Source organism: Elgaria multicarinata, chromosome 8 (genome assembly GCF_023053635.1).
Source record: "Elgaria multicarinata webbii isolate HBS135686 ecotype San Diego chromosome 8, rElgMul1.1.pri, whole genome shotgun sequence".
Classification (NCBI taxonomy): domain Eukaryota; kingdom Metazoa; phylum Chordata; class Lepidosauria; order Squamata; family Anguidae; genus Elgaria; species Elgaria multicarinata.
In genome coordinates this window covers 20,616,818-20,639,909 of record NC_086178.1, presented here as the reverse complement: position 1 = coordinate 20,639,909, position 23,092 = coordinate 20,616,818, and the positions used below count along the sequence as shown (strand labels likewise).

Sequence of the window (23,092 nt, the reverse complement as noted above, 5' to 3'; positions counted from 1 at the left end):
TTAGCTCTCCTGTAGCTAACAGTAATTTGATCTGCAGTGTCTACTTGGCGACGGTGTTTATTGCCATGCCATGAAAAGTTTCACTGGTTTATTTCTGCATATCATGCCTCTCTTAAAGGCACAGGCAGCATTGTCTGGTGTTTTCTCCTTTTCTGGTCACTTGGCAACCCCCGTTAGAAAAGGTCACTTTTCTGGCAGCTTTGAAATGGATAAAAGAAGCAGACATACGATAATGAACCAACAAATCCATCATTTATGAAAAATTGTTTTATTTTCATTTTTTTTAAAAAAAAGGATTTACAAAATGAAACCAGTAAGAAAAATATCAATCTTGGGGTATGGAACTGTGGAAGACTCTTTGCACATGTCTCTGAGCTACAAATGTATTTCTTTTAAAAGCAAGCAAACAACAACAAAAAACTCCAAATAAAACCTGTGCACATTTGCACCCTGGTTGATTGTTCATGAAAATGAGGGAGGTCATTTCTGGCAACTTGCACAGGGCAGACAAAAAAAATATTGTAACACTTTTCAGGAGAAAACGTCCAACCTAAATATGAGGTACTTAAGGGCGGGGTTATTTCTTTCTCTGTTATCTGGGAGGAACAGAATGGACTGAATCACGACTAACCTACATCCCATTGATTTCAGTGGGTCTACTCAAAATATGACAAAGTTTGGATCGAGCCCAATGCCTCCATGAACAACATGGTACCTTTAAGAAATCCAACTGGAGGCACCACCACAGCCATAGCTTTGGGTACCTCGTATTTTGTAAGACCCTTCCTCCAAAAGGTGCTAGAATTTCACCTGCCCTACAATGGTTGAGTCAATTGTCTCTACTCCCCATGGAATTCTGAAAAACACCGTGCCAAATACCTTGGCACAGCTCTAGTTACACACTGCAGAACACTAGGGTGACCCTATGGAAAGGAGGACAGGGCTCCTGTATCTTTAACAGTGGTATAGAAAAGGGAATTCTACCAGGTGTCATTTGTATGCCTGCAGCACCTTTTGAAATTCCCTCTCTATCACAACAGTTAAAACTGCAGGAGTCCCTCTAGCTACATTAGAGTGACCAGACACAAAAGAGGGCAGGGCTCCTACAGTTTTAACTGTTGTGATGAAGAGGGAATTGCACCAGGTGCTGCATGCATACAAATGACACCTGCTGAAATTCCCTTTTCTATACAACTATTAAAGATACAGGAGTCCTGTCCTCCTTTTCATAGGGTCACCCTAGTTAAGGCAAACACCTGCACAGGGCTTTTGTAATTCCTACTGTGCCTTGCTCCTTGGCCTTTAACAGCAAGATAAAAAAAAAACCACCTCCATCTGTTGATTTCTGGAGCTCAGGCTGCTGTGAATGGCAACTCTATATCCAGTATTCATGCTTCACTAGATTCAGAAGGTCTGTGCGAAGAATATTGCCATGGATTTTGGCTTTTTGCTATTATGTAATTAAAAAATAAATGAAGGTAAGGCTTCCCATGTAGATTAGAGGAGTTCTACTTTAAAGGGAAATGTTCAACAAATGGACACCAGCTTGCAGCCGGTGATTTCAGTCACTTTTCCAACCTCAGTGTAATCTGATCAACTGGATCAATATTATCAAGTGTGCAAAATTAGAAGATGAAGTATATTCTCTGCTCTCCTGCAGACTTCTCAATATGATTGAGGAGCAGCAAGTTTGGAAATATCACATGGTACAGCCCTCCTGGGACTGTACCACTTCACACTGCATAAAGGGGAGGCATGTGTTTGAACACTCCCCCTGCATGAAAATGTGCACGTGCAAACCTTAGCAACTCAGGGGGAAGGGTTTAGCCAACCCGTACGTGATTATCCCCCCACCCTCAGTCTGAAGTGGTACAGTCCTGGAAGGGCTCTTCCGTGTGATATTTCTGGATGTGTGGCTCAGCTCTCATATTTTTGCTGTGAGAGGTTTGCAATGCAGGTGGCTTGAAGAAGGGCAACTACTTCAGCCAAACCTTGAACGCTCTTGTTATCAAAGACCACAGGCCCAGTCCAACCGATGCAATGTGCTACAACACATTGAAAACTGCCACACAGTAACACATACCTCTCTACATTCTTCTGCAGCTACAGTGGGCTGCATGCAGTCTCCTGTGGTTGAGTTGGTTCTCTGGACCAGGGCTGGTACAATCCGGGCCCTCCAAAATAACTCTTTCCGGAAAATAATTCAGGCACTTTGTTATGTGGCACTCCAGTCATTAACGTCTCATTCTTTTTTAGGGACTTTCATTTGTTCCTTTGCAAAACCAAAACTCTCAATTCTGGTCAGTAAGCTGTCTGCCCAGCTACTCCAAGTAAAACAGTACAGTAAGCTTTCTCTTTATGTGATTCAAAACCCAATCTCTAGATTTCTTCCAATCTTCCATAATTTTTTTAAAGGCTTTCTCTCTCTTTTTTTTTTTAAGAGACCAGAAAGGCTCCAAAGAAACTGGCCTCTTTGTCCATGTTCACCAGCTCTTGATTGCTGATAGTGACAAAAATCCGATCATTGTATTGTAACTGGTACACTCCGCCCTGGTAGATGGAGTAAAGTCCGTATCCTGCCTTTTTAGACCAACAGCTAGTTCTTGCGCTTTTCATGAGTAGGATGGGGTCGTCGTAGTAGTCGTTTTGCTTGTAAATGTACTGAACCAGTTGCTTAGGGTTCCTGACGCTGTCAGACTCTGGATCTGCATCGAGTTCTTCACCCTCAAGTTCATGGAACCGAAAATAAGTTTGAGAGTAGATATAATAGAAGCCTGTTTGCGGTATGATGAACTCCCCATTTCTCAACCCTACATTGTAGAGGAAAGAATGGCCTCTTCTCGATTGCTCCCATGCGTTTATTTTGTAGCCCAGGGGCTTTGTGGTCGAGGAATCTGTGATTCAGTTGGGAAAGAAGACATACAATCTTTTAGGGATGACAGACATGAAACAAATCGCACATCTTTCAAGTACAATAATAAATCAATAAATTGAAAATGAGTATTTTGCAAATTCTTGGCAGCTTTTTTCCCCCAATCTTGGATTCCCAACACACTATAATGTCCGTATGTTCCACCCATAGATGCCAATTTCCCATTCATTTTGATGAAGGCAGGCCTTCTATACTATTATTGTTATATACAAGTAGGACCTTCAACAACATGTTGTGGTGTGGAATGCTCAGGTTCAGGGTTCCAGCCATCAGGGCCAGCCCTACCCTTAGGTAGAGTGAGACAGCCAACTCAGGCTGCAGATGTTGCAGGGGGGCGGGTTGTGAGGTGCTAAAGGACTGAGTTGTGGGTGCTACACAGCCTATACTGCACGCCCTATGCTAGCATGTTGTCCCCAGGTATGGTGGAGGACACTGTCCCATCGTCAATGTTGAAGCAAGATTCAGATGGTCCATGCCTTTCTTCCCCAACTCCACCTTTCATTCCCCCACCTCCTGCCTCCCAATACTATGCATGCTCAGTCCTCATTGGGTTGTTCTCTTGTTTTTCACTCCTCGGTATTTATGTGCTGGGCGCCCACCATTATGAATATGCATCGCCCAATGGGGTTGCAGCATGTTGTCGAAACTGGCCACCATGAGCTTTTTGAGGGTTATTCAACCCTTACATACCCATGGAATATAGCAGGGTTAAGCATAAGTGCAACATTCAACTGTTATGGCCCATTCACATGAATCAAGTTGAAAACAACCACTGGGTTGGATCCGACTTAGTTATACTTGGGCGTAGTCCCATTGAAATCAATGGGTCTACTCTACAGGTGACTCAGTTTGGATCCAACCAATTGTCACTAAGAAATAGAAGGATGACGCGCCACAGATCGAAAGAATTAAATGTCTACTCCAGCCTTCCCAAGTCCTATCTTCATAGGAAGTCATTCCGCATATACTACAAATTCATGCATTATATTTTCACTGATTTTTAAGATATGAAAATCACTTGAGCGAATGAGTGGATTATCTCTGTTTAAAAAGTTTTTGCTAAATGATTCATTTCTGGGACATTTCCCTTGTAAAGGAAAATGGAACGACAAACCAGCAATATTTTTTTTCTTAATTAAAGGCTTGTTCCCATTTTCTGGCCATTTGCACAGTGCAATTTTCATCAGGTCAATGATGCCTGGGGGTAAAGGGTGATGCCCATGAGCACGGGCCCAATTTGTTCACTATTGCAAACGAGCTACAAAGGAAATAAATCCATTCATCGTCTGTACATTACTCACTCTTACTCCAAAAGTGTATAGTGCAGGGATGGGGAACCCTCCAGCCTGTGGCCCAGATTTGGCCCAACAAGCCTGCCGGCTTCTTTCCCAGGGCCTGCCCAAGCTCCATTCTAAAGAAACACAGCCTTTCCCTAGCGCTGAAGCAGGAAAACTCAACTCTTATCTCAGATCAGTGATCAGAGATAAGAGTGGGGCTATCCTGCTCATTCCCTTTTGCAGTGTGGACAGTCACGGAGTGCATGCTCTGTGCCTCTTTCTGCAGAGAAAAGCCTAATGCTGTTGGGCGGGGGGCAACGTGGCCCCCAGGGCCAGAATATTTCCCTACCTGTGGTGCTTTGCTTGTAATTAATTTTATTTATTAAAACATTTGTATCCCTCCCTATATCACAAGGATCTCAGGGCGGCGTACAGGTAAAATCATACAAACAATATAAACAAATATACACAGCCCAAAACAAATTAAACCATTAATAAGCTAAAACCAGCATAGAATTTAAAAGCAGTACAACCAATTAAAGGTCCGGTTTTGAGATTTCAGCTGGCGCAATGCCTACCGAAAGGATTTCCAACTTCCTCACTGCAGTCTTAAGGGCTAGTGACTTGCTTTTTAAAAAAAGCCAGAAGGAAAGTAGAATAAATGGGAGACGTCCTCAGGAGGCAAGACTAGCAAGCAATCCCCAAGCTTACTTTGTGTGATTAGAGCACTCTTCCTGTTCCTGCTCGCAGTGACGTGAGCGGCCACTCTGGGTACAGCATTTTCTGACACATCTCTTTCCGTTGCAGTAGAACCTAGAGCAGCACCACCTGGGCGCAAAAGCAGAAATGCCAGAATTTAAATCTTGAACTAGGATCACAACAAAGGCCCTGTGGTGGCGATGAGATAGGCTTTGTATGCAAAAGGTCCTCCCTGGTTCAATTCTTCGCATCTCAGTTTTTAAAAAAGGAGGAGCAGCCGGTCATGGGAAAGGCCACTGCCAGAGATAGGCTAGACAGCGGCTGCTGGTCAGAACAGACAGTGCTGGAGCTAGACAAGACCAACGACCTGATTCCAGATCAAACTATTTATTAGTGTTTCATTTCAAGCATTTGTGTTTTGCTCTTCAAAACAGCTTACATGCAGGCTTACAATCTAAAAGTCACGACACACAAGGACAAAGAGAAGAGGAAGGAAGAGGAAAACTATTCAATGCAAGCACCTTTTCTTAAAATTGAAATAGCCCATGGCCCTGCTTCCAATCTCTGCTTCAGGCCTGATGGAAGTTGTCCATCTAGCTCAGCTTTTCCCAACCTGGTGCCCTCTAGATGTTTTGGACAACACCTCCTGGTATTCCTGACCATCGGCAATGCTGGCTGGGGCTAATGGGAATTGAAGTCCAAAACATACCAGGGTGGGGAAAGGCTGATCTAGCCCAGTACTGGCAGAGGTCTTTCCCATCACTTGCTACTGGATACTTATTTAAACTGGAGATGCCAAAAACTGAACCCAGGACCTTCTGCATACAAAGCACGTAAAATTCAAGGACTCGTTCTACCACTGATGACTTTCCACTTATGTGATCCCACGTGCATATGAATGTCCCTGAGAGCCAATCTATATGTTCAGCTTCTTAGCTGACTTAATCATCTGGCTATTTATTTATTATTACATATATTCCCTGCACTTTTCCCTCTTGCAAGGAGGGCTGCTTACATAGTCCTCCTCCTCCTCTCCATTTTATCCTCACAACAACCTTGTGAGGTAGGTTAGGCTGAGAGTCAATGACTGAATCCAAGTCACCCAGTGAGCTTCATGGCCAAGTAGGGACTAGAAGCCAGATCTCCCAAGTCCTAGTCCACCGCCCTAACCACTACACGACACTGGCTGTTTCACAGATGCATCATAATCATTTCCGCACTACATCAACACAGGCATTCACTCGTCATCCAAGAGCATTTCTTTCCCAGTAAGATGAGAAACAGTTGTGTCCCCATCGATACCTTGTGCTGAGGAGTTTGCCTCTTCTACTCGTTTCCGGTCTACCATCTGCAATTGCAAATGTAATTGGTTAGCTTTACCCCCTGAGAAATTAGAAGTGTGGAAAAAAACGTGTGTGGAATTTTGTTCTGTAGGCTGCCTACAGCAAGGACAGCAGAGGTTCACCAGCGGACCACTGTTTAAGGCGGGAACATTTAAGGTAAGACACTTTGCCTCTGCTGGTTGCTGGGATTCAGACTACACATGCTGGACCAGGTGGCATATAGTCCTGATCCAACACATCCCTTCTGAAGCAGGGCTGCACATTCTGGGTCATTTAATGCAGATTTGTTACACCTTAACTGATAAGAGACTCTTGTTAAGATGTGTCTCTTTCAGTTGCTGCGTAAATTTAAAAACACATCAGTGCACCATGGGGATTACAAAATAGTGTCATATATCCCTTAACTAGGGTGACCATATGGAAAGGAGGACAGGGCTCCTGTATCTTTAACAGTTGCATAGGAAAGGGAATTTCAACAGGTATCATTTGTATGCATGCAGCACCTGGTGCAATTCCCTCTTCATTGCAACAGTTAAAGCTGCAGGAGCCCTGCCCTCTTGACCTGATACAAAAGAATGCAGGGCTCCTGCAGCTTGAACTGTTGTGATGAAGAGGGAATTGCACCAGGTGCTGCATGCATACAAATGACACCTGCTGCAATTCCCCTTTCTCTACTACTGTTAAAGGTATAGGAGCCCTGTCCTCCTTTCCAAATAGTCACCCTAAACTATTCCAGATTAATTAGTATATAAGATCAAGCCTTTTGCTCCATGTACATATGGTCTCACCCTTAGGGCCACTTCACATACAATATGCAGAGCCGAAATAAGTTTTTTTGCCTCATCTGTTGGCAGTCCTGGAAAATAATGTTTTCCTGCCACACTTTAGATTTATCTACTTATTTATTGCATTTTTATACTGCCCAATAGCCAAAGCTCTCTGGGTGATAGATTTGTAAGTGTACATTTCAAACAACTTTAGGGCACAATTCTATGCGTGTTTAGACATAAAAAAGTCCTACTCTGGAAGTTGTAGGACTTTTTTCTGCCTGAACATGCATGGGATTGTATCCTGAAGTGCTCATATAATCAAATAAAGGAACGAACAACCTTTTTCGTTCTTGGAACAAGTACCTTTTTAACTAATCTGGAGAGCTGCCACTTGACTTGCCAGCAGGGGTCGCTGTCTTCATTGTAATTTGGATCCAGGTCCTCTAGGAAAAAGTTCTCTCTGGTGAAGCAAGCCAAGCTACTCTTGGAGTAAGTATTACGGAGCTGTGTAAGAAAGATTTTTTTTTTAAAAAAAGAAAAGAGCGAATGTTAATTAAATTAATGCAGCTCTAGGGTTGGAAAGGTATAAAATTATTACAGATAAGTGAGCACCAGAACATGTTTTCATAGCTAGCAAAGCTGTTTCTGTTCTGAATGTTACATTAAAAGATAACTCCAGAAAAAGCTTTTAAAGAGACCTACACTGATCTCATTATTTTGATTAATCTCCTATCATAGCCATTCTCCTGATTCATTTGACTGCAGATGTCAAAGACAGAACTTGGGACTTTACAATTTCTCTTTAAAACTAAACCACACTTATTCCTCATATTACAAGGAAGAGATTTCAGCAAAAATATACCAGATATTTCATCATAACTCTCAAAGTTCTGCAGAAATCTCCTCCCTGTCGTATGGTTCTCAGATATTATTTGTATACATCAGAAGCATGCTCCACTGAATTTTTAACAGCATTTTAACAGCATTTAACAACGTTAAGTTTGTTTTTAATGGACCCCACAATTGTTGTTTTTAAATGGATACTGTTGTTTTTATACTGTTTTTATGTGTGTGTGTGTGTGTGTGTGTGTGTGTTTTTAAATTGTATACTTTTAATGTTTACTATTTTTAAATGTTGTAAACCGCCCAGAGAGCTTCGGCTGTGGGGCGGTATATAAATGTAATTAAATAAATAAATAAATAAATAAATAAATTCAATGGAACTTACTTGAGACAAGAGTGTATAGTAAGCAAACAAACTCCCATTTAATCTAGCGGGATTTACTTCTGGGGGAACAGCTGGGATTACACTGTAAGTGTGCTTTTAGGCTACAGTCCTTTTCATACAGCTTTTAGCCTCTCTGTGTAGTTTTTAGGCACATTTAACTCAATAGCACTGACTTCTAAGCAGACGTGCATAGGATAGCACTGTTAACGTGTTACCATTTTTATTGGCTGTTTATTATAAGTGGGTTTAGTGCAAAGATTTTTAGAACAGCATTCAATACATTTTTAAAAAGACACAAATATGTACCACCTGTTGCAATTTCTGGAGGTTTATGATTTATTTATTTTATTTATCCCACCTTTCTGCCAAGCAATGGCACTCAAGGCGGCTAACAAAAAACAAACAAGAGAATAATAATACAGATTATAAACAAAAACAGCATAAAACTAAATAGATTTAGTTAAAACACAACAAAAAAGCAAATTAAAAACAGCATTACTAACGTATTAAAGCATTATGAGCTACACGTGGAGCAGGAAAAATAGTGGGTGAGAAAGAACAGGATACCCCAAGTTATACCCGAGGAAAAGGGAGGAGGATCTTACAATAAATAGCATCATATAACAATGAAGTAAGTATTATATAATCGTACAGAAACTGTCTGATCTAAAACCAAGAGTTGGAGAGAGCACTCGTATGATCCCTGGGGAGGGTCCCTGGGACCATAGGATACTTCAGATTCCTGCCGCTGAGACAGTTTGGAAGCGGGAGTTAGAGATCCACTCTCCTCACAGCCAGCGCAGAGAACTGTGCAGGCTTGCTTTCCAAGTTTGGAAAATCGACCTCGGGGGAAACAGGGATGTGTCAATCAGCAGGGAAGGCAGGAGACCGGGGAGGCCAGAATAGGATTTCTCCTGAGCTTCCTTTCCTTCCCCTCTGAATCACCCTTGTTAGACGGGCTGAAAAGCACATTTTATTTATTTATTTATTTCATTTCTATACCGCCCAATAGCCGAAGCTCTGAGCGGTTCACAAAAATTAAAACCACGAAGAGCATAATAAAACAACCAACAATTTAAAAACACAAATACAAAATACAATATAAAAAGCACGATCAGGATAAAACCACACAGCAAAAATTGATATAGGTTAAAATATGGAATTAAAACAGCAGAGTTTAAATTTAAGTTAAATTAGGTGTTAAAATACTGAGAAAATAAAAAGGTCTTCAGCTGGCAACGAAAGGAAAACAATGTAGGCGCCAAGCGAACCTCTCTGGGGAGCTCGTTCCACAGCCGGGGTGCCACAGCGGAGAAAGCCCTCCTCCTAGTAGCCACCTGCCTCACTTCCTTTGGCTCACGGGGAAGGACCCCTGTGGATGATCTTAAGGTCTGGGCAGGCACATATGGGAGCTAAAATAGATGAAATCAGAGAGTGGGAAGGCAAAGATCCCCTCCCACTGCTCCTCCTGCCTTGCAAGCTTCAGCCCGTTAGGGCATAGGGATCTCAGAAGCCTCCATATTCAGGGCCTTCCGAGCACTGAGGATGCAGTCCACAGGACTGCGCCTTAAGAAAGTAAAAAAGAAAATTTAAAAACAAGAACGACCTTCTCCTCCTCCACGCTCTACCATTTCTCACAAGACTTTATCAGGCTGCCAACAAGCTTGTCCCCGGGACCTCGATTCAGCCCCAGTTGCAAGAGAGTAGTTGAGCGTCACAGCTAGTGGCTCTGGATGGAAAAGTGGATCCTCACGTGTATCTAAAGAATCTTCCAGCAGGTTCAGTGGGGCCAGGATTAGCATCCTATCGAGGATGAAGACGCACGCCTGTGTGAAGATCTCCCTTGCTCAGATCTCTTGTAGACACGATGCAATCCTCCAACGTGCTGTGCTGCCAGTCTTTTGCCCAGTTTGGCATTCACTTTAATCACGCTGTCCAAGGGAATGAGCATCAATAGTCCAGAAAGACGAGAAATCTCCAACTCATAATGGAGATTCTTAAGATGTTATGTTCACTACGGTACTCATGAGATCTTTTTAGAATCATCAGTTCTTCCTTCTTGGAGGCTCAATCGCCCAGTTCAGTAGGTTGTTAATTCATCAAGGAGTGTGCATATGCCCCATCCTCCATAACATGCAACACCAGCATAAAATATGCTGAACAGCGGAATAAATTATACAATTTAAAAAGCAAACAAAACGCAAATCGGCTCAATCTGATTAATTTATGACGGTTACAGAACTTTTTCGTTATTGTAGAATTTAAATTCCTTGAAGGTAAATTAAAAATTACATATATTAAAGAAGGAGCATTAACAGCCCATAGTGTCCAGTTTGAGGGAAGGAGCTAGGATTAGTTGACCCAACAGATCCCTTCAGGAATCTGATCGATTCCACTACATGGTTCATTTTAGACGTCGAAGATTTGGAATCCTCTTTCTTTTTATTGAGGTTTACTTAATATTTTGCCAGGGACTTAGCATTGTATTGCCAGGGAGAGGCAAACAGCTTTCGCGTGTGGTCAGGGATTCACTGTGCAGATCTGTGTTTCTTTTTCCCCCTACTCACAAAACATGTATAAAAGTGAACTGTAGCATAAGAAATTAAAACAAATGGTGGATTCCCAAGATGGACAACTCTTGCTTGAGGCAGAAGACCTCAGTATAAAATCTAGCAGTTACTTGGTTCTGTTTCCAGCAGAGGTTTCAAACTGCAGACTTTGGGACTCTGATATATTATCTTACTTTCTTCCTTCATCACCAGTATTGTTTCAAGATCCAGCCTGAGGAGGCTTTCTGGAGATTTTGAAATCGTGACATTTTGGTTGGTCCTGATAAAGGTATTATCCCATAATCACATGCTTTGGGGGTGGGGGAGTTAAACAATTGCATAACTCTTCTATTGCACTCAATGGCAATTCAAAGTTCTTAGCATTGGTTAAATTGTTCTCCTGCTTAAGTATTCAACTCTGGGTTGTATCCCATGTTAATCCTACTTAGAGCAGGCCCACCAAAACTAATGGGACTTATGTTAGACTAACGTTGAATACAACCGTGCATTTTTAATTATTTTTTTTACTCTTACAATTATAATCTTTACTCTCCTCCCATTGCAACCTATCATTTGAAGAAAGAACTCTGCTCTGCCTGGATACAAGTTAATTGAGCGCCAAGCTTGGGGAACTTGCACTGAGTTGGAGGGAGGACTGGATGGAAATATGGGAATGGATGCAAAGGGCTCTCCCGCTCCCTATACTGGGCCAACACACTGCTACTGATCCTGACCTGAGAGTGCTTTGGGATGCAACGGAGAGAAAGGGTCGATTTAGGTAACGAACTAAAGTACGGTTGTAAATCATTTAAGAGTTTTCCACTTGGCAAACTCAAAACAAACAAAAGCCAACATATTATAAAAATATAAATTTTATTAATCAAAGTAGAGGGGGTGGGGGAATCTACCTTTCTATTCAAACCAAATTATGACTTCTACCTAAAACTCAAGACAATATTAACAGTACTATGGACATTCATATTGGACCTTTAGGATTCTGGAGGATGGGAAGCTCATGTCTTCATGTCATTCTGGTGGCAGCAATCTCAGTTCCACCTTCCATCCTGTCTTCATTTGGTGGCCGCCATCTACAAGAGCAATTTGATGGTATGTTAGGACCAAAACAACCGATGTTCCAGACCCAGGAAGTCAGCAATGGGTTCTTCATCCGTTCTCCATTTCAGAATCACTTGCGGATCTGCCGATTCACAGGGAGAAAAAAGGAACAGTCTTCAGGCTGTAAACACTGCCCTCCAACCTTTCCCTATATCCTTCCCCTGCCCAATCCAGCCTCATCCATCTTCCCTGAAATTGCATCTACACATATACATACCCATGCATGCATTCATCAGAGGGACACACCATCACCGCCTCCGCTTTCAGCATCCACAGAATTCAGACTTCTTTGCATTTGTACTTAGTAGCAACTCAAACCTCCCTTTCTCCTTCAGTCTCCATCTTTCCATCTCTCTCTTGCTTTCCTTTAATTGCACAGGGCACTTCCATGCAATCCCAAGCCTGCTGCTTCATGCGTCATCCAGAAACAGGTCAGGTTAACTGTGGGCATCAAAAGTTAACAGAATGATGCATTCTGGAGAGCAGGAATTGGTCCCCTAGTTTTCAAAACCCATAATGCATTGCTTGCACATGGCCTATGCTGCTCCATTTCACACACACACAATGCTACATGCCCAATGCTACAGGCAAAATCTAGGAACATCAGAAGCTGCCTTCTACGGAGTCAGACCCTCGGTCCATCGAGCCCAGAACTTTCGACACGCAATGACTCTCCAGGGTTACAGGCAGGATTTTCCCCAAAGCCCTACCTAGAGTTGCTGGAGATTGACCTTGGGGGCATTCTGCATTCAAAACAGGCGCTCTACCACTGAACCACATCCCCTAAATCTCTACACATGAATGAGTTTCCCTGCTGTATTTGACAACAACAAGAAGCCGTTAATATGAAAGGTGCCATGCAAGCTTTAGAGCTACAAGAGAAATGGCCCAGATCTTAGAAGCACCTAAAAAGCACAGGGTGGCATCACGAGGTTGAAACTCCCAATTTGTTCAAACTTAATCAAGTTTGAGGGTAGTTCCCAGTCTCCTAGCACATAAACAGGTATTATCCAGCTGTTCTATTTTCCCTTCCTTCTTTAAGTTTTTCTTGGGTAAGAAAAAGAGGCTGAAGAAGTCGTGGAAAAACAAAGGAGGGTTACAAGTGGAACAAAATGACATCTGGACAGACAGACGGACAATAACATTCTATGCTTGGGGCAGTGTGATTGTGCGATAAAAGTGTCTCCCAGAAGCAGTGGAGGTTGGTGGCTCCAATGCCAGTGGTGTGGGGAATCCGCTCCGGGTTTCAGTCGGAACTCTAAAGGAGCTATCCAAGGTACAAAGCATCTTGGATAGCAACTTTAGAGTTCTGACTGAAACCCAGACCAGATTCCCAGCCCTACTGACATCAAAGCCACCCACCTCCAGTGTCTGATAGCACTCTAGATCTATCTTTCTCTGCTGCGAAACGAAGCCAGAAGCAGCAGCACACAACACCCTTTGCTCTAACCCGTCTCATGACTCAACATTACCACAGGGCAGAATGGGTGGGGGAAGTTGACTGCTTTCTGCTGCCTGTAGGTGGTTTCTCACAAGGTATGAGCCAGCAGGGGGGGAAAGTACAGGACTGAGAAATGAAGGAACAAGGGACTCCAGCCCAGCATTAGTTATGGTCTGAAAAAACACTCTAGGCCTCAATTGGATCTTGTAAAGCAGGGGGTGGGCAACTTATTTGCGTCCAGCTGTTTTGGCCTATGACTCCCATCACAGAATCATAGAATAGCAGAGTGGGAAGGGGCCTATAAGGCCACCGAGTCTAACCCCCTGCTTAATGCAGGAATCTAACTTAAAGCATCCCTGACAAATGGCTGTCCAGCTGCCTCTTGAATGCTTCTAGTGTGGGAGAGCCCACAACCTCCCTAGGCAATTGGTTCCATTGTCATACTGCTCTAACAGTCAGGGAGTTTTTCCTGATGTCCAGCTGGAATCTGGCTTCCTGTAACTTGAGCCCATTATTCTGTGTCCTGCACTCTGAGATGATCGGGGAAAGATCCTGGTCGTCCTCTGTGTGAAAACCTTTCAATTGTTTGAAGATCCTTTATCATTGGCTACGCTGGCTAAGGCTGATGGAAATTGTAGGGGCAAACATCTGTAGGCCCACATGTTTCCCACCGCTGCTTTAAAGCCAGCCCTTTCCTAGGTCATCCCTTAAGGAAAAAGAATCCGGAAGGAGGAGAAAAAAAAGACAAAGCAGAGAAAGAGGACACCTCCATTGAGAAACACATTCTTCCACTCCAGCAAGTAAACAATTTCCCAAGCTCCAAATCTTGCTGCAATCACAGACCAAAATAAATAAATAAAAAAAAAATCCACAAGGCAGAATGCTTTGATAGATTTTTGGAGAGCATGCAGGACTGAGTTTGGTCTGAAATATCATGAGTTCAAGGGTACAATTCAACTAAAGTCCTACTTAGGGTAGTCCTATTGAAATAAATGGGTCTTACGTTCATCATTACTAACTTAAGTCCCATTCATTTCAATGGGTGTAACTCTTAAGTAAGACTTTAGTTGAATTCTACTCTAAGATTCACTTATGATGTGTTTGCAACATTGAACGTGTTGGCTCATTGGCTGTCTGGCAAGCAAGCAGGTTATACCAGTGAGCAGGAAGGCATTGAGGGAGTCTTGCCCAAGGGACTTCCAAATCCTGGAACCAGCCCTGCTAGCTTGCCTCACTCGGAGTTTTGTTTCTGCTTGCCCTGCTCAATCTACAACCACTCCCCTTCTCTCAGCTGCCAGAATTCCTATTCTGGCTTGGCCTGCCTCTTTGCTGCTAGCACTTCTAGATCCAATCTCTTCTTGCCTTCGCCTCCAACCACAAGCCACCCCGGATCTGATCCTTGCAAGATGTTCTGCCCGGCTCACATTCAGTAACTGCCACATAAGCCTTGGCTAGGCCTCGATGTGCTACAAGAGGAACAGTGCAAGTGGTTTATTGGTAACCTTTCAGCTTGCTCACTCCTGGTAGTAAAATTAGCTTTTGTTGAGACTGGAGTGACCATATGGAAAGGAGGACAGGGCTCCTGTAGCTTTAACAGTTGTGTAGAAAAGGGAGTTCCAGCAGGTGCTGCATGCCTACAAATGCCACCTGCTGAAATTCCCTTTTCTATACAACTGTTAAAGATACAGGAGCCCTGTCCTCCTTTCCATATGATCACCCTAGTTGAGACCTACAGGTTGATCTCATCTCTCTCTCTCTCTCTCTCTCTCTCTCTCTCTCTCTCTCTCTCTCTCACACACACACACACACACACACACACACACACACAGAAAGAGAGAGAGAGAAAATTTTAAAATACGGGCCAGATTGCCAACAACCTGTGCCAATTAATAGTGTGCCTATGTGTGTCGCACAACGAAAACATTGCTATTTCTGACCAGCCTAGCATGCAGAAGTGGGTCAGGCTCTTATACACACAAACAGGTGTAAAATGTTTTTGTACGAGTGCACACTGCATGCGAGCTCCCCTTTGCTGCAATGGCTTCACTGAGCTCTCTGCAACGTGACTGCAGAGAGGAAGTTGCTATTGGTGTCAGAAACAGGGAGGCCTATGTGTGGTTTTGTAGCTTACCATCCTGTTTTCACATCCTGCAAGAAACCCCCTTTGAAACACAGGCTCTTTTTATCTTCCTTAAAAGACCCAGACTTAGAGAATGTGACCCACAGAAATGGAAGCAGTGTTTGATCAATCATGGAATAAGGCCAAATTTCATCCTGCTGTCTGGCAGGAAGAGACATAAGACATAAGCCTGCTCCGCTGAGTGATCTCATTTGATCCGTGGGTCTGCAGACCCACTCGCTCTGTGCTACAAAAACCTCCATGATCAACACTGAAAGGTTTGGTACAACCTCCCCCAACTTGACAATATGTGGGACTACAACACCCATTATTCCTAGCCAGCCCAGCAATGCTGGCAGAGGTGGTAGGCATTGCAATACAGTACATCTGGAGGGATTCAGGTTGGGGAAGGCTAATTGAAAAGCATTTGTTTTGCCCCAAGGCTCCTAAAATGTTCATCACAACACCCCCTCCTTCCAATTTTGTAGCCTTTCTAGACCGAAAGCTATTCTGTCTCCCCGCCAACGCTGGGTATTTTTCAGGGCTATTTTCTGCCCGCAAAAGACGAGTCTTGCAATTAGTCGTAATGCTCTGTGTGGGAGCTGTGCTCTTTCGATAACCACCGCTTTATATTTAGGTGATGTGGTCTTGTTGCAGGGACCGGCCTGAAACACTGTTCAAGATCATTTGAAGAAAGGCACTTAGCTGGGGTGGGGGAGTGGAACTCAGCTGTTACCGATTTTCTACCAGGTTGATTTTGGAGATACTTTTTTTAAAAATAAACATTTTATCTTGATTTGTTCGTTATACACAAAGATACGTAACAACCCAATAACTATTAACTCCTCAATTAAAAATTTAGATAGATAATAGATGAAAGGAAGTGAAAATGGAGGAGATGGTGGGCCAGAAACAGTGGGTTTAAGAACTGTGACCAAATACTGAAGTAGCTTAGACCTCACATCCCTTCCATTCAAGGCCATCTGCTTCTTAACTGCCACATCCTCTCATTCATCCCTTTGTTAACCAAGGATTTTACTCCAAAACCAGAAGAGGGGATTATTATTTTTAAATCTAACTTTTTGCCAAGAATAACAGCGGCAGGAAAAGCCTTTTAAACACACAAGGGAATAAAAAGAAACCAACAAATAAAACAAACCAACAGATTCTGCAGCAACATAACCAAAACCCTGCGAACAGACGAAAGTTTCAATCCTAGTCGGATTGCGCTACACAAAACATGCAAATTCAGAACACTTGTCTCATTGGCATAACTCACATCTTTCCCAACCTGGTGCTCTCCAGATGTTTTGGACCACAACTCTTGGCATAACTGACCATTGGCCATACTGGCTGGGAATTATGGGAGTTGCAGTCCAGCATGTCTGGAAGGCCTCTGACTGGAGAAGGCTGAGCTATGCCTTCACAGCTGGGAGTGCAACTCAGACTCTGCTGGTTTCTGAAGATACATATGAATCAGCCCATTGTCTAGGAAAAGCATTGTGGGACATACAAAATACTTCTTCCTCCAATGCAAAAAACACTGAATGTACATCATTTCACCCAAAGAAGCTCACAAAGGTCCCATGAAATCATACTGCAGGAAATAACAGTAGGGGGTTAGAGGAGATCCAGAAGTAGCTGGTTCCGCTATTGCTATGCAGCCATGTCCAGCTTCTGTTATAAACAGGGGAAAAGAGAGCAATGTGTCTAGGAAAACAGGTCTATTTTCTGTTTCTTAAGTTCACTGGTAACAATAGATGGATGCCAATTGCAAATATAGTACTGAGGAAACTTGGCAAGTTTTAGTTAATGACCCTGCTCAGACGACACGCTAAGCCATGGTAGTTAAGCATTTTGAGCTAAACATTATGGCTTTGCGTGTTGTGTGAACCATTCCTAGCCATGGTGGCTACATAACCAAGGTTTAAACACACTCACTAACCCTTTGCTGCAAAAGGGTTAGCAGCCTAACCATTGCTTAGTGTGTTGCCTGAACAGGCCCATTGTTTTTCAGGTGATTATCCCAGCAAGAATGTGAGAGAATACATATAAGTCATTGAAATACATATATCAGTATGAAATGAAACAAATAAATGGTGACGAAAGCAAAACTGAAACTTCCCCAACGAACTAAGTGGAAGAGAGCTGAATTCTACTGAAACAGATGAGTGGTATATCACGTACAGTTCTTTGGGTCGCTAAAATTAATTAGCGCAGACTTCCTCAACCTGGATGTGTTGAACTCCCAATTATTCTCAGCCAGCCACTGACTGAAGGATGCTGGGTGTTGTAATCCAAAATACCTGTAGAGCTCCAGGTTGGGGAAGGCAGAATTAGCATGTCAACGGGTTTTCATCACCTTTGCTCTGGCTATCCTGCATTTTTGTCGGGAAGGGGCCTAGAGACCCAATAGGAAGCTGTGTAAAGCAGCATCTGTGGTCTCTTCCCCTCCCAAAGGACCACCCCTTTTTGCCCTCTGCATGCTCCATTTCCAAGGAGCATGCAGCAAGGACTGTGTTGGCAAGGACTGTGTTGGATACAAGGGGGTGGGGGAGAGGGCAGGGAAAGCCATTTCTGGGCTCTGAGTTTGGAGCCTTGGTTCCCAGAAACGGAAGAATCCTATGGCCTTCTAGACAGTGTCTAAAGTAGGGTGATCATATGAAAAGGAGGACAGGGCTCCTGTATCTTTAACAGTTGTATAGAAAAGGAAATTTCAGCAGGTGTCATTTGTATGCATGCAGCACCTGGTGAAAGTCCCTCTCCATCAGAACACAACAGTTAAAGCTGCAGGTAGCCTGCCTCTGTTAAATCTGGTCACTCTAGTATAGCTCTTGCACCTTTAACTGTTGTGAGGAAGAGGGAATTTCACCAGGTTCTCCATATATACAAATGACACCTGCTGAAATTCCCTTTTCTATGCAACTGTCAAAGATACAGGAGCCTTGTCCTCCTTTTCATATGGTCACCCTATCTAAAGGCCATAGGATTGCTCCCTTAGTGTAATTCCCCCCTCAAATATTTCAGGTCAAATAACTGTGGAATATTGAGACAAAAAAATTAACATGGGGTACTTTTTTTTTATTTCATGTTGTCTTCACAACAACCCTGTCAGGTAGATTAGGGTGAGATTTGCCTGAGAAGGGATTTGAAATCAGGTCTGTGATTACACTGTATGAAACCACCACATTTGGCTCTTAGAAAACATTTGGCTGTTTTGAAAGCAATTAAAAGATGAAAGAGGGACAGGATCCATAGCTGTCTTGCACTTCCTGTTATTTGCCCTTCTCTGCTTGATCTGAAACAGCTGCCCCAGTAGAGAGGGGTGAAACTGATTTTGAACAAGACTGGAGAGCGCAAGAAATCAGGAAGCGAATGTTAATCTTTGTTACATCCCCAAAACCCAAAAGCCTTACATTAAGAGTACAAACCTGAACGTTTCTGTATCTGATAGCCCATGGGCAGGCAACTTGTGGCCCTCCAGATGTTTTGTCCTACAGGTTGTCCACCCGTGAAATAGCCTCCCCAGCTTACAATTCAATAAAGAATGTCAGAGTGGCTATTCCAAAGGAGAAATGCATCTGAATTCACTCAAGTGGAAATAAAGCAAAATACAGGTGGTGTCCCAGGCCTTAGCTAGACCTAAGGTTTTCCCGGGATTGTCCCAGGGTTGTCCCTGCCTGCTCCAGGGATCCCGTGTGTCATTTACATGAACAGGGATGACCGTGGGATGATTCCAGGATAAACCTTAGGTCTAGCTAAGCAGCCTTCCTCAACCTGGGGCGCTCCAGATGTGTTGGACTACAACTCCCAGAATGTCCCAGCCAGCTGCTGGCTGGGGCATTCTGGGAGATGCAGTCCAACACATCTGGAGCGCCCCAGGTTGAGGAAGGCTGAGCTAAGGCCTGTGTTCTTCTTTGAGCCACAGGAGTTGTTCTACCTTCTTCTTTGTCAGTAATACAAGAGCTTAGGAACAGAACCACAGAACTGGAAAGAACTATTATTATTATTATTATTATATTTATTTGTATCCAGCCTTTTGCCCAATACTGGGCCTCAAGGCAGCCATACTAAATATCATCTAGCCCAGGCTTCCCCTCTAGTTATCTTGGGACTACAATTCCCACCACCCTTGACCTACAATTCCTACCATCTGCCCCAACCACCCATGCTGGTTGGGGCAGATGATAGTTCTAGTCAAAAATATCTGGAGAATAGGTTGGAAAAGGCTGACCTAATCCAATACACTGCTCATGCAGGAAATCCAGGTATTGTGCTTAGAAGTGTACTTCACATGGGTAGTTTCTGTGAGCAGCAACGGAGTCCCTTCTATGTTCAAGGGTAGCTGGAGACACTCAATCGCATTTATATGAACAGCCAGGGGCTCTTTCCTGATCCATCCAGAAAGAGAATGTAGATGTTGGAGGAGTCTTAGCCAGATCCCAATTACCTGGTTCGGAAAACGACCTTGTTCCAAGCTCAGATGCTCTTTAAGAGAGCTCATAATTATCAGAGTCAATTCCAAACTGAAGCAAGGGGGGAGTTTTTGTTTATTGCTGGTTAGCACAGGAAAGAGGTTCTCCTGCCAACTAAACAGGACTCTTATCTCTTTAAGAAAGATAAAAGCAATATGAAAGGAGAAGTCATGCAAACAATGTATTCTGTGTTTTTCAAACTTTTTCCCCCAGCCCCAAATTTACCACTTTTTAAAAACCACCTTTACCAATGGCAACTTTTCTTTTCTTTCTTTCTTTTAAAAAAGGAGGTACATAAGTTAGGAAAATAGCTATGTAGGGGGGCTGTTTGTTTTCTGTCTGAAATTGCTTGAAGTTTAGTCACTGTATAAAAAACAAAGCAGTGTAAATTTGGGGAAGAGCAGGAGAGGTACAGTCCCTGCCCGCAAGATCAGTGTAAAAAGCGACACACGAGGAAAAACAGCCTGCAGGATTGGCTTGGTAACCATTTAATCCTCTCACTCTGACTGAACGGTGTCAAACCATTTACTCTCCAAATGTTAGAAAATATGTTTACAGGAGTTGCAAGATGGTGGGGAAAGGAATTGCTGCAGTCAAAGAACAAACCAAAGTGTTCTCTTGAGTTAGTGCACTTTTACTCGGAAGGGTCTGTTGAGTTCTTCCAGCCAGGGAAGCGTACATAGAATTCCAACCGTGCAGGCAGGTCTTCTTGGGCATTTTCTCGCAATTTAGCACGTATAGGATTGCAGCCCGATCCTATGGCGTCTCCTCGAAAATCCCGCTGAGATCAATGGAACACGCTGGCATTTAAGCCCATATGGGTCTGCACCCGCCTCCCCAACCGGGTATTCTCCATGTGTTGAACGACAACTCCCAGAATTCCTATGGCTGGGAATTATGGGAGTTGTAGTCCATCGTAAGAATCATGGGAGTTGTGGTCCCAGATATTGGGGGGGGGGTACCATGTTGGGAGAAAGCAGCTCTGTGCAATTCCCGTAAATAAGCGTGCACAGGATTTGCAGCCTTGCACCCCACACCTACTCGGAAGTAAATCCCGCTGAGATCCATGGCAGTTCCTCCGAAACAAAAAGGCCTAAGCCTTTACCAGACTTTCGTTTCTTGCAAATGGCACCTTTTAAACTTCCGCCTTGTGTCTTTGTCTAATGTGGAAGCAAATGGGTTAATCAGATAAGACTCAGTAAATAATCCCTTAGTGGGTGCATTTTCCGTTGTTATGATCAAGCCCGTGCGGGCACTCCTGATCGTAACTACCTCCTCGTTGGAAATGCTTCAAAGTTTAAAGCCAGCCTGCCCGAGGACCGTGCAAAGCGGCGCTAGCAACTCCGGATTAACGCAACGCGCCTCTCGCGGCCCGATGGCAGAACTTCGGTGCAGCTTCGAACAAAGGAGCAGAAAAGGGGCCCGGCCAGGCGATCCGGCTCTGAACTCGGGGGGTACAAACAAATTGCAGACGGGCTGCAATTTGCAATGATGCGCAAGCGACAAAACTGCATAGGATTTTGTGCGTGTGTATTTTAAGTGGGGTAAGCCTCCGCTGAATACAATGGGGCTGACTCGTAAGGAGACGTGGCTTGCACCGCGCTCCTGGGCAAGCAGGAAGGAGTTGAGCAAGCATCCCTCCACCCCCACCCAGGACAAATAAAATTGGGCCACTAACCTGTTGCATCTCGTTGGTGAAATAAATGAAAGTAATTGCCACGCAGATGGACTGCAGCAGCACAGCGAAGATCAGCACCAAACCGCAGGTCTGCCCTGTGCTGGGGCCGCTGGACATCAGCATCTTGCTCGCTTGCAGACAAACAAAGCGCCAGCATCTAGGGCAGCAGACCCACGATTCTGTGCGTGTGTGTGTGTATGTGTGTGTGTCGATGGGGCGTGTGAGAACAGACAGAGAAAGGGCGGTTGTTATAGTGGAGACTTGGTCTTTTGTTTTGGGTGGAGCCACTTCCTGGCACCAGTGTTCAAACTCTGCCTCCTCCCCTTCCTCCTCGTTCCCAGCACCCCCCCCCCCCCCGGAGCAAAGGCTTGTAAAATCTTTTGGAAGTCGACATTGGGAAAAGAAAGAGAAAGCCCCGAGCCTGTTCGCCACACACACAGCGTAGAGATTGGATATCAGTTGCTTCAAAGATTTGGTTTGTTTTTAACAAAGTTATTTCCAAAAACAATCAAGGGTCTTGCTCCACTCCTAACGAATTTACGGGTGCAATCATATATGCGTTTAGATAGGAAAAAGCCCTGCAACTTCCAGCATTTCCCAGCCAGCATGGGAGTTCTAGGACTTTTTTTTTTAAAAAAAATGTCTAAACTTGAGTAGGATTGCACCCTTAGTTTTTAAGGTGTTTTAAGACTTTCTCAGCCTCCCTGCAATCTGGTACCTTCCAGGTGTTTTGGACTCCAACTCTCATCAGCCCCAGACACCACAGCCAATAGTAAGGAATGCTGGGGGTTGTGGTCCACAACATCTGGAGTGCACCACGTTGGGGAAAAGTGCTCTTTGATGTTTTTGCTGGCACTACCCTCTGAAATTTGTTCCCAGAGAAGTCTTTCAGAATGGGTTTGGTCTGTCTAGGCATTTGATGCCTTCTTGGGTGCAAAAGCAGGCCCGGTGTAAACATGATTGAGGGGAGACATGGTAGCACTCTTCAAATATTTGAAAGGTTGTCACACAGAAGAGGGCCAGGATCTCTTCTCGATCCTCCCAGAGTGCAGGACATGGAATAATGGGCTCAAGTTATAGGACGCCAGATTCCGGCTGAACATCAGGAAAAACTTCCTGACTGTTAGAGCAGTACAACAATGGAACCAATGACCTAGGGAGGTTGTGGGCTCTCACACATTAGAGGGATTCAAGATGCAGCTGGACAACCATATGTCAGGGATGCTTTAAGGTGGATTCCTGCATTGAGCATGGGGTTGGGCTCGATGTCCTTATAGGCCCCTTCCAACTCTACTATTCTATGATTCTGTGGTGGGTTCCATGTCCTCGGAAGCCTGTAGCCCACCAGGAATCTGTGGGCCAGGAGTACACAGTGCTGATGTTCTAATGCCACATGCGCAGGAGGAACCAGTGACCTGGTTTAGAAGTGATGCGCTGAGCACATGGAATCTCACAAGGGAAAGGT

At 43.9% G+C, this 23,092-nt stretch overlaps 1 protein-coding gene across 1 annotated transcript; it reads right to left on the bottom strand.

Moving 5' to 3' along the window:
• Nucleotides 1-299: 299 nt before the first annotated feature.
• Nucleotides 300-21,859, bottom strand: TNFSF10 (TNF superfamily member 10). The gene is made up of 5 exons (XM_063131968.1): nt 21,628-21,859; nt 7,385-7,525; nt 6,211-6,256; nt 4,921-5,037; nt 300-2,894 (listed from the first exon to the last, which is right to left on the bottom strand). The coding sequence occupies exons 1-5, from the start codon at nt 21,748-21,750 to the stop codon at nt 2,437-2,439; spliced, it is 885 nt and encodes a 294-aa protein (XP_062988038.1). The 5' UTR covers nt 21,751-21,859; the 3' UTR covers nt 300-2,436.
• Between the last annotated feature and the right edge of the window lie 1,233 nt (nt 21,860-23,092).